The 11,013-nt window shown below is 51.2% G+C and overlaps 2 protein-coding genes across 2 annotated transcripts; both read right to left on the reverse strand.

Annotated features, from left to right (window-relative positions):
- Nucleotides 1-4,335: 4,335 nt before the first annotated feature.
- LOC119400568 (uncharacterized protein K02A2.6-like) lies at nt 4,336-9,173 on the reverse strand. The gene is made up of 2 exons (XM_049417634.1): nt 7,710-9,173; nt 4,336-5,293 (listed from the first exon to the last, which is right to left on the reverse strand). The coding sequence occupies exons 1-2, from the start codon at nt 8,368-8,370 to the stop codon at nt 4,851-4,853; spliced, it is 1,104 nt and encodes a 367-aa protein (XP_049273591.1). The 5' UTR covers nt 8,371-9,173; the 3' UTR covers nt 4,336-4,850.
- LOC125759229 (uncharacterized) lies at nt 9,173-10,258 on the reverse strand. The gene is made up of 2 exons (XM_049417635.1): nt 9,660-10,258; nt 9,173-9,411 (listed from the first exon to the last, which is right to left on the reverse strand). Exons 1-2 carry the CDS (start codon nt 10,232-10,234, stop codon nt 9,402-9,404), a joined length of 585 nt encoding a protein of 194 aa, XP_049273592.1. The 5' UTR covers nt 10,235-10,258; the 3' UTR covers nt 9,173-9,401.
- Nucleotides 10,259-11,013: the final 755 nt, after the last annotated feature.

Raw genomic sequence — 11,013 nt, forward strand, 5'->3', positions numbered from 1 at the left:
CATTCGGCCTCTATTACGTGCACATACCTTTGGCTTACGAAACGCAACCTTCTTGCTGTGTTTTCCTGCATTGATGACACCCTCGTCACGAGCCGCACTTCACAAGACCACGAGCATCATCTCCAAGAACTCTTTCAACGCGTTCAACACTTTGGCCTGGTTGTCAACCCTCACAAATGCGTCTTCGGCTCTTCCGAGCTTGAGTTCCTGGGTCACCACATCTCGGCGGTGGGAATTCGACCGACCCATGCCCTCTCACATCGAGGCCGTGAAGGACCTCACAGCACCCACCAACCTGCGGAAGCTGCGCGAGTTCCTGAGCCTGGGGAATTTTCCCTGTCACATTATTTCGCACTTTGCTGAGATTGTGCACCCACTCACCGAACTTCTTCGCAGAACCAAGAGCTCCTCATTCATGATTTCTTGGTCTGCTGAAGCTCCAGCTGCTTTCACAGCCAGTAAATAAGCTGTCGCCAATGTGGTGCTCTTCCTCCACCCGAGGTCTGACGTGCCCACTCGCATTATGGTAGATCCTTCCAGCGTGGCCATCGGCGCTGTTCTCCAGTAGAGAATCGACTTCCAGTGGCACCTACTGGGTTGTTTTTCTCAGAATATGCAACCTGCGGAGACTCGTTACAGCTTTTTGGCCGTGAGCTGCTCATCATATACTCCCCCATCCAGCACTTCTTGAAGGGCCTGTCATTTTATGTTCCAACAAACCTCAAACCTTTGGTGTATGCCTACCTCAACGTTACTAGAACAAACTCAGTTTAAAAGCTCCGCCGGAGAGGCGATCCGCGTGGCGGTCGTGAGAACTAGTGGCGCTGCAGTCACGTCTAGCTTAGAGTTACTGTATATGCTACCTTTAGGTAGCAGAGTTGCGCATCTGTTTTCCAACGCCGCTAGCAACCATGCATTGCGGAGAAGCTGACGCTCGGGCAAATTTTTGTATTTCTCGACGCCGCCGCTGCAGCTCACTCAATTAACACTAGTCATCGACAGCCAGTGTTTATCGCCGGCCTTCGACACGCCAGACATGTTTATCGGCGACGCGGTAGGCATGTCGCCTGCAAAAATGGAGTGCGACTTCACCGCATAACTGTGGTTGCTAGCCGGACCTATGCGCTACTCTGCTACCTAAAGGTAGCATATACAGTGACTCTAGTCTAGCTTAGAGTTACTGTATATGCTACCTTTAGGTAGTTACTGTATATGCTACCTTTAGGTAGCAGAGTTGCGCCAAGGTACGCCATCTTGGGCTCCGAAGTCTTGCGGGAAAGCCACTCACCATCCGCGTAGGAGCCGCGCTCGCGCGACAGATTAACAGTGTTGATTTAAACAGATCTTCATGGGGCTTTTATTGCACTCGTCACATTCTAAAAGAGTGAACGCAAGCAAATATACAAAAAAGTAGTAATATTGCGTCGTGCTGGTATACAGGTGAGAATTCTCAGTCTTTTCTGTTCACATTTTTTTAACGCATTCACCCTCCTCTAGGTGGCGCCACCGTCCCAGCTTGGGCACGTAAGCGCTATTCCGTTAAACTAAAACACGCTGTCCACAACGAACGTTTGCGGCATGGTAACGATATTCCTTTAACCCCCGCTATCACGCTAACGCTGATCTAATACCTGTCTAATAACAACAGCGCCGATGTCAACCGCCCTTGAGCCGCCGCAATCTACGGAGTGTCGGCGTCGCCTGCGAAGTGTTGGCAGTGTTGGCTTCTCCGCAGCGCAAAGGAGCCACCTATGACCACGTGACGGCGCTCGGCGAATAGCGTTGCTGGAATCGTCGAAGGCAGAGCGAGCGGCGTCCGGAAAAGAGTGGCGCAACTCTGCTACCTAAAGGTAGCATATACAGTAACTCTAAGAGTATCAAAGCGTGCGCGCAGCCTGCGTGCGAGGTTAAAAAATTCTGGTCTGTGTTGCCCGGAAGTGTGCGTTGCTTACCACTCAAAAATTTCTGGAAGCCCGCTCATGAATGTTGATTTGCTGTTAGTGTATTTTTTTCTCTATTATCACTCCTGCAATAGCCTCACTGAGGCTGCATTATGTAAAAATAAATAAATAAATAAAACCAACACTTCATGAGATGATGTCACTAAAATTCTGCATTCATACCTCGACATTTAGTACTTTTTTTTGTTTAGGACGACGCCAAATGCACTATGTGATGTGCTTGAAGGGAAGATTACTTTTAAGGGCTCGTTTTTTCTTTGTAAGACACAATATTAATGAGAACTAACAGACAGCAATGCCAAGGAAAATATAGGGGGTGTTATTTGTCGTAAAAGTGGACGAAAAGATAACTTGCCGCCGGCAGGGACCGAACTTGCGACCTTCGCATAACGCGTCCGATGCTCTACTACTGAGCTACGGCGGCGCTCATCTCCCCGTCCACTTTATAGGGTATATATGTGGACTGAAACTTAGGAGTGTCAGTCAGCGCAAGTCGCAGCCATGGCGGCGAGTGTGGAACACTCTTTTTCTGACTTTTTTGGCGTCACGTAGCACGTGATCTATTTACGAGCAGGCAGCTGACCAATAATCCTTCGCATACTACCTGAAGGCATCATGTCTGCCAGAACGAGACCCTCGCTATGAATGAAGGAAAGATTACTTTAAGGGCTCGTTTTTTCTTTGTTAGACACAATATTAATGAGAACTAATAGACAGCAATGCCAAGGAAAGTATAGGGGGTGTTATTTGTAGTAATTAGAATATTGCAGAAGGGTTTCTTGAAGGGCCAGTTGGTACATCATACTGAGGGGAACAGCGCAAAAAACGGGACGGAGAAAGATTGAACACACGACACAGGCGCTTGGACCGTAGCAGAGGAGAAACATCTGGCGTCTTTCGTTAAGCAGCTGGCGTCTTTGCGTTTTGCTTTAGAAACATCTGGCGTCTTTTCGTTTTGCTTTTAGAAAACATCTGGCGTCTTTCGTTGGTTTATTTCATCAATCAACGGCGTTTTGAACAAAATGTTTATTGTTTAATCACGCACAGGAGAAATCTCACCAGATACTACCTTGGAAGTAAACAATTGCTGCTAATGGGAATGAGAGACAGAAGAAGTCGGCTTTTAGCTAACACTTACACTTCTACTTCTACTAACGTTTCCTACTGGAACATGCTAATGGCTGCTAATGGGGAATGAGAGACAGAAGAATTCGGCTTTTAGTTAACGCGCACGCTGCGAATTTTTTATTGTTCAACAACGCACAGGAGAAATCTCCCACCGGCACCACCTTGGAGGTCAAGATCTGGTACTAGCGTTAAGACTGGTTACGCACTACGACGGGGACGAACGGGTGCCGCTTTAAGGAGCTTCGCCCCTAAAACCAAGACGGAAAGATGTAGTAAGCAGCACCGGCAAAAGTTTGTTGAATGTTGCGATTCTGTTGTGTACAAGATTCCTCTTTCCTGCGGGCGTTACTATGTTGATCAAACTGTCCGGTGCGCTAATGACCGCTTGCGCGAGCACGCGAACAAGGTCTCTAAACAAGCAAAAGACAGTCAACTGTCCATTCATTGCAATGAATGCAGCTGCCAGCCATCTTTTAAAGATTCGACTTTCCTATCAAAGTACTATGACGAACGTGCGCGTCTCGTTTCCGAAGCTTATCACATTTGTAAAGGCGGCGAGGCATGTGTTAGCCTCCTCTCGATTTCACTGCTTCCGAAGGGATAACATTTCTCTCGAGTTAAAAAATTTTCTTGCCTTTGCGCAGGCTGACCGGGTTTTTCTGCTTTTTTTGTTATGCTTTCTTTAGTCTTGGTCGAGTATAAATATGCGGACTGGTGGAATAAAGCACATTTGGTTGATAGCGCCGTGTTTGTGCCCCTTCTTTGTCCCGTCTCGTAGCGCTGTTTTCTACTTGAAGTCATGCACCAACCAGCCCAAATTCGTACCCTACTGCATCTAAGGCTTTCGCCTTAAAATTGTACCTGACCTATCGAGTTCAGTTACCAAAAATTATGGATTCGCGTTCTACAAGATATCTCACTCAGCTAATTTTCGTGTACGTGACGCCACTCTTTCCGTGAATTTAACGAAAAATATGCCGCCGGCCAGAACGCTCAAGAAACACATCCACTTGGGCGTGTGTTTGGCCATTCGGCGTGGGACCGAATGGCCTTGAACCGGCGAGCATCGTCCCAAGCAACATTTTATCCTTGGCAAAATGTCGGCCTGATGTCGCTGGCCAACTGCACTGTCGTTGGCCCTGTTGTGTAGGGCAGGAGCGCGGCGTAACCCGCGGCGGGCCGACGGAGAGGCCGAACGACGGGAGGGCGCGCGGAGTGACGACGCAGAGACCAAGCTTCGGCGAGACTGACGGGAGACTGCTCTCCCGCGTTTATTGCAGGCGATTTTAAGGAGCGAGAAGAAAGGCTATTGGTCCGCGAGGCACGGGTCACATGACCGGCATGGCCACGCCGGATTGGTGGTAGCACAGAGGCATGGCAGAGACCCAGCTCCCCCCAGTAGCATGAATAGAAAGCACAACAGCACTGGTGTCTCAGCATGGCACCAGGGGTCGCACGACACAACATCGTCCCGCCCTGGGAAGAATTGCATCCTTATACAATTGTAACTGTGGTACATCAGGAACCACTAAAAAAATTCACATTCAAGTTCCGATAAAGATGGCACCTGCAATACGCAGAAGTTCAGTCCTAGATGTACATATTACAACCTATGTTACACACACAAAAAAAAGTCACTTCACCATACCAACACAAGTGCCAGCTTGCACTATTCACGAAAAGTTCACACAAACGCACAGACCTCTGCGGCTATACTGCGGGCCTCTTAAGGCAGTATAGCCCCAGAAGACGCGGACTACTTTAGTCTGTGATGTAGTCCTTCAAGTGGGCTGGGGGCTTGCGCGTCCGCTGTGGGCGACGTGACCCAGGCCCTGCAGGAGGACTTTGAGAGTTGCGGCTGTCGGGAGCCGACTTTGAAGACCCGTCCCCATCTCTCCCAGAAGAACTTGGCGGATTGTGGCTGCCATGAGCCAACTCTGAAGACCCATTCCCATCACTCCCAGGCAAAAAACTTCGTGGGCTGCGGCTGTCTTGAGCCGACTTTGAAGACCCATTCCCATCTCTTCCCTCCCCCATGTTGGAATTTGGTGCATTTACTGTAGGTGAGGAGGAACACCCAGGACTTTCCTCCTGAAGACCCAATGGTTGATCCTGGGTCGCAGGCATCGGAGTGTGCACTTCAGCTGGTGCGCCGTCGCACTGGACAGCCGGGGCACTAGGAATGGATTGCCGAGGCAACAGCTCTGTATTGGAAGTAGAGGGAAGATTACCCAAGTCATCGTAACAAGACAGGAGATCTGCATCAGTGATGGGCTCAGAATGAGGCATTAACGGAAGGGATGCTGTAGCTACATGTGGAACGAGCGTTAACTTTGAAGCATTCCACTTCCTGCCATCGCTGAGGAGGAATGTGGACGGATTGACTTGTTGTAGGACTGTAAGGGGTTTGCTGAACCTGAATGGACCTTTCGTATGTAGCTTAACCTTTACCTTGTCGCCTACTTTAATCAGAGTTTGTTTGGCGCCCTTGCGCACATCTACATAGGACTTAGTATTCTGCTGCTTTTGCTGAACCTTTTCACGAAGTGCTGCAGGAGAGGTTTGTGGCAAACCCGGAAGCTTATGTTTACTGATGTCTAAGGTTGATCGCGGTTGGCGACCGTGAAGCAGAACAGCTGGTGAACAACCAGTAGTAGAATGAGGAGTGATCCTGTAAGACCCTAAGAACTCTGTAGTGCTCTGAATGACATCTTTCTGTTGCAGTTTAGCTACCTGAATGTGTTCCTTGAGAACACGGTTAATAATAATAATAATAATAATAGGTCCTTTATTTTTCATCAAGCATAAGATGAGGGAGGCAGGGAGAAAAAGCTGACGAGCAGCTTGATCTCTCGATTAGCCCGTTTGCCTGCGGGTAATAGGTGGATGAGAAGTGATGGACAATGCCTCTTTCCTTTAAGAAATCGTGTAATTCTCTGGACGTAAACTGGGGTCCATTATCTGTAACTAAGGTTTCAGGGAGACCTTCACGGCTGAAAGCAGCATTGAGGAGCTTAATGACGTCTTGCGTCGTGATTGAATTGGTAAAAAGGACTTCAGGCCACATAGAATAATAGTCCATTAAGGTGATAGCATATGTAGGGTTAGGAGCTGTACGCAGAGGACCTATGATGTCCATACCTAACTGCTGCCATGGCTGCTCAGGCCACTGTACTGGCTGAAATGGAGGTACTGTAGTTTTAGCTGACTTATCAGCGAGCTGGCAGATGTGACATTGCCTTACAAACTCTTCCACACACCTATCCATGTGAGGCCACCAATAGCGCTCACGTAGCAGCTGCTTAGTGCGAACAATACCCTGATGCGACTCATGGGCTAACTGCAAGAAAGTCTGTATTAGGACATTTGGAATAACTACACGTTCGCCCCGCATCAGGAGTCCGTCAACGAAAGAAAGCTCTTCCTGTACGTGGAAGTAGGACATCAGTGCTGTGTCTAGAGTTTTTTTTTGGGGCCATCCTCGAGTTACGTAGTGAATGACCCGTTGCAGTGCTTCATCAGACGCAGTAGCTGCCTGAACAGTCTGCTTGTCGACTACAGTGGTTACAAGGGAGACAATCTCCTCGTCCTGAACAGTAGAACTATCATTTTGTAATGGAAGCCTCGACAATGCATCAGCCACACGGTTCTCAGACCCTTTGCAGTACTCTATGTGGAAGTTGTAATACATTAGCCTGGCCGACCACCTGGAGATACGGAGAGGACGTCTGCCCGAGTTACCTGCCGCTAGCAGGGCAACTACTGCCTGGTGATCCGTCCTGAGCGTGAAACGCCTTCCCCACAGATAGATGTGCCACCTCTCACATGCAAATAGACATGCTAATGCTTCTCTCTCGCCCACAGAGTACTTTCGTTCTGCAGGAGTTAAGGTCCTAGATGCAAAGGCGATGGTGTGTAACTGAGAACCGACAAGTTGCTGTAACACTGCACCCAGACCAACATCAGAAGCATCTGTCGTAACAACCACCGGTAATGAAGGATCAAACATTTTTACGACAGGAGCACATGCAAGGCGAGCTTTCACTTGTTCAAAGCTGCGTTGCGCATCTTCTGACCAAGAAAATTGTTGGCCCTGTCTGAGCATGTTGCGGAGTGGCTCAACGAGGTCTGCGTAGTGGTGAAGGAATTTTGCGTAATACCCTGTAAGGCCAAGGAAGGACTGAAGGGTTTTCAGGCACGTAGGAGGAGGAGCATTAAGGATTGCCCGAACTTTGCTTTCCATGGGCGATATACCCTCTGCAGAAATTTTATGCCCCAGGAACGTTAACTCCTTCACCGCAAAAATGCATTTCTGGTTCAGTTTCATGCCACTCTGCGCAATGCAGGTTAACACTTTCTTCAAATTCGCATCATGCTCAGACTTTGAGCTTCCCCATACTAGTATGTCGTCCAAGTAACACGCAACATTGTTACAGCCTTGCAAGATACTAGACATCATTCTTTTAAATACCGCAGGTGCGGAGGCTAGACCAAAGCATACTCTTTTAAAACGAAACAATCCTTCATGTGTTATGAACGTAGTTAAATCTCTACTAGATTCCTCTAGGAGCAGTTGGTGGTATGCTGATGCTAAGTCCAATTTTGAAAAGTATGACGCACCATTCAACATTTGAAGCAGTTCATCCACATGGGGCAGTGGGAACCCGTCGACGACGATGGCCTTGTTCGGTTCTCTCAGATCGACGCATAGGCGGATGTCCCCGTCCTTCTTACGGACGACCACGAGTGGCGACACCCATTCGGATGCCGACACCCGCTCGATGACGTCGTTGTCCTCGAGTCGACGCAGCTCGCTGGCGACTTGTTGCCGGAGCGCCAGAGGCAGGCGACGTAGCTTGGCGGACACTGGTACGATGTCCGGCCGCCTCTTGACCCGGTGGACGTAGTCCCTGACAAGTCCCAGCTTCCCGTCGAACAGGTGCTCGAACCCCGGAGGCACACCTGCAGGAAGCTGCGAGGAAACGGGTGAAGCCAGACGACACGTTAGCGTTGCGCCGTCGATCAGGAGTCCCAACTGCTGGATGGCGTCGAGCCCCAGCAGTGAAGTGCCGTGTGCGGTCACGTAGAAGGTGACAAAGGCCCGCTTGCCATGGTGCTGCAAGTCTGTGCGGAAATACCCTAGGACCGGTATGCGGTGCTTCGAAAAATTCTGCAGTTGGATGGACGTTTGGAGCAGTCGGTGCTTCGAAGCGAAAAGCATGTCGAAGTCCTTCTTGGTCATTAATGATGCAGTGGCTCCGGTGTCCACCAGCAATGACATGTGGCTATGTCCGCCGACGATAACAGGGATGCGCAAGTCTCTTGGGCTAGTCGGCGCAGCTTGCACGGACAGGACTGTGGCAGTGCCGGAGTCAGCGTCTTGGACGGGGGCAACTTCTTGCACCGACGCTTGCCGTCTACGGCAGACTGCCGCGAAATGCCCCTTGATGCGGCAAAATTGGCAAGTTTTGTTTTTTGCCGGACAATTTCTGGAATTGGCCAAATGCCCTGACTTGCCGCAGCGAAAACAAGGGCCAACTAGAGGCTTGGAAGCGGGCTGACCGTCTTGGCCGCGAACGCCGTCCTGGAGGCGCGCTGACGAGCCCGCGTAGCCATCTTGGACGCGGCCACCCGAGTTGGGGGGGAAGCCGCCGCCATGTTGAGTCACATGCGGGGCCGCCGAGGAAGCCGACCCGCCATTTTGTGATGCTGCTGCGTAGCCACGTGCGACGCGCTGGACGCTACCGCCGTCCCCGGCGAGCGAGCCGAGTAGCCGTTCATTCTCTCCGAATGCCGCGTTGGCTTTGTTGAGCGCTTCCAAGTCGCGTCCAACTTCTTCGGCTTTCTGCAGCGTAAGGGCTTCCCCGTACGACAGTAGCTTGGCCCGTACATGTGCGTTGGCGACTCCGTGAATTACTTGGTCCCGCACTCTGTCGTCGTAAGTGGCGCCAAACTTGCACGAGAGGGCTTTCTCCTTGAGAGCTGCGACGAATTCGAGGAAGGTTTCGCCGGGCAGTTGTTCGCGGCTCGTGAATAGGTGCCGCTCGGCTAGCACGTTAGTCGTCTCGGCAAAGAGCCCGTCTAGGAATTGAAGCAACGTGTCGTACTCCGTCGCCGCCGCCGCTTCCGTCGTCGACACCGCACCTGTGCCCAACGCCGCCGGCGTGCTGGCTGTGTGTGGAGCATTTTGGACGCCTTGAGCTTCGAGCTGCTCCTGCGCGGCGAAGTATTTCCGCTGGCCCTCGACACCGAGCGCGCTGAGAAGTGCTGACGCGCGTCTTTCGTCCTCCCAGCCGCTTCCGCCGGCCGCCTTCAGGTGTACCTGGAAAATTTTTTTCCATTTATGCCACGGAATAGGAGGCGTGCCGGGCACGTCGAGGAATGGAGGAAGGTTGGCAAAAAGGGCCGCCATGTGTGCAGGAGGTAGGCAGAAGGCTCAAGCAGGAAATTGGCGTCGTAGAGGGAGCCGGAGCGGGAACAAGAAAAGTCAGGTCGACGCCAATGTAGCAAGCAGGAAGGACAAAGCACCGACGTGCAGGAGAATTGCGACTCGAGGTGAGTGTCACTTACGTCGTGCTCTTCCTGGCGTCGCCTGTTGAACCGGGTTCAGTAACTCGTCGCCATGTGTTCAGGAGGTAGGCCGTAGGCTCAAGCAGGAAGGTGGCGCCGTAGAGGGAGCCGGAGCGGGAACAAAGCGAAGTCAGGTCGACGCGCTTGTAGCGTGCAGGAAGCAGCACCGACGCGCAGCAGAAAAATGTGACCCGTAGCGTAGTGTCACGTACGTCGTGCTCTTCCTGGCGTCGCCTGTTGTAGTAGCGTAGCGGTTCAACTACCTCGTCGCCATGTGTTGTGTAGGGCAGGAGCGCGGCGTAACCCGCGGCGGGCCGACGGAGAGGCCGAACGACGGGAGGGCGCGCGGAGTGACGACGCAGAGACCAAGCTTCGGCAAGACTGACGGGAGACTGCTCTCCCGCGTTTATTGCAGGCGATTTTAAGGAGCGAGAAGAAAGGCTATTGGTCCGCGAGGCACGGGTCACATGACCGGCATGGCCACGCCGGATTGGTGGTAGCACAGAGGCATGGCAGAGACCCAGCTCCCCCCAGTAGCATGAATAGAAAGCACAACAGCACTGGTGTCTCAGCATGGCACCAGGGGTCGCACGACACAACAGGCCCAACCTTGGCAACCAATGTAGGGCCGGTCTTGGGGATTGACATTGGCCTCATGTGGGCCTGCGTCGGCACCCGATGTAGGCCCGTCCACCGTGGCCGACGATGCCGAGTGCATGCCGCTCGCGGGTTGACCAAGGCCTGACATCACATAAGCGTCGATTTACCGACGGCCGTGGGTCGGTTGCGGACGTTCCTCGCTAGTATTGCTCTGCTTTTTTTTTCTTATTTTTTGTGCGTGTTCTAACAAAACGCATCAATTGTTTTTCTGGTGTGTTGATGCGTGTCGTATTTAATGTGAACGGGCAGTTTATAGAGGCGTTTAACTCTATCTGAATTAATTACGGGCAGAGTGCACATGTAAGACGGAATTAAACGCCTCTAGCGGTCTGCACTAACGTGTTAATACGTAACACACAATAACAGAAAGACGTGAATATAAGTTTTCTCTCTTTATATGTTTATTTTGCAATTGTATAGATGTACTAATTTTACATATGCAACATTGTTCGCACGGAGCGTTTGCATCAGCCCTTGTGCAACGCAACCGTACAGTCCATGTGATCGCTGCATGATAGCGCTGACATATATATAAAACGGACGGCATTCTTGTTGGATCGGCTCCCTTCTTTCGGCCAGTTCTCGTGCTCTTGGCCCTGAACACGTACGCAGATGCGACGTTTTACCGTCGAGATGTGAGAGGGTAAATCGCCACCCTCATCAAGATGTGAGACTTGCATTGTTCTTCTGTCGG

The sequence above is a fragment of the Rhipicephalus sanguineus genome, chromosome 7, assembly GCF_013339695.2.
Source record: "Rhipicephalus sanguineus isolate Rsan-2018 chromosome 7, BIME_Rsan_1.4, whole genome shotgun sequence".
Lineage (NCBI taxonomy): Eukaryota > Metazoa > Arthropoda > Arachnida > Ixodida > Ixodidae > Rhipicephalus > Rhipicephalus sanguineus.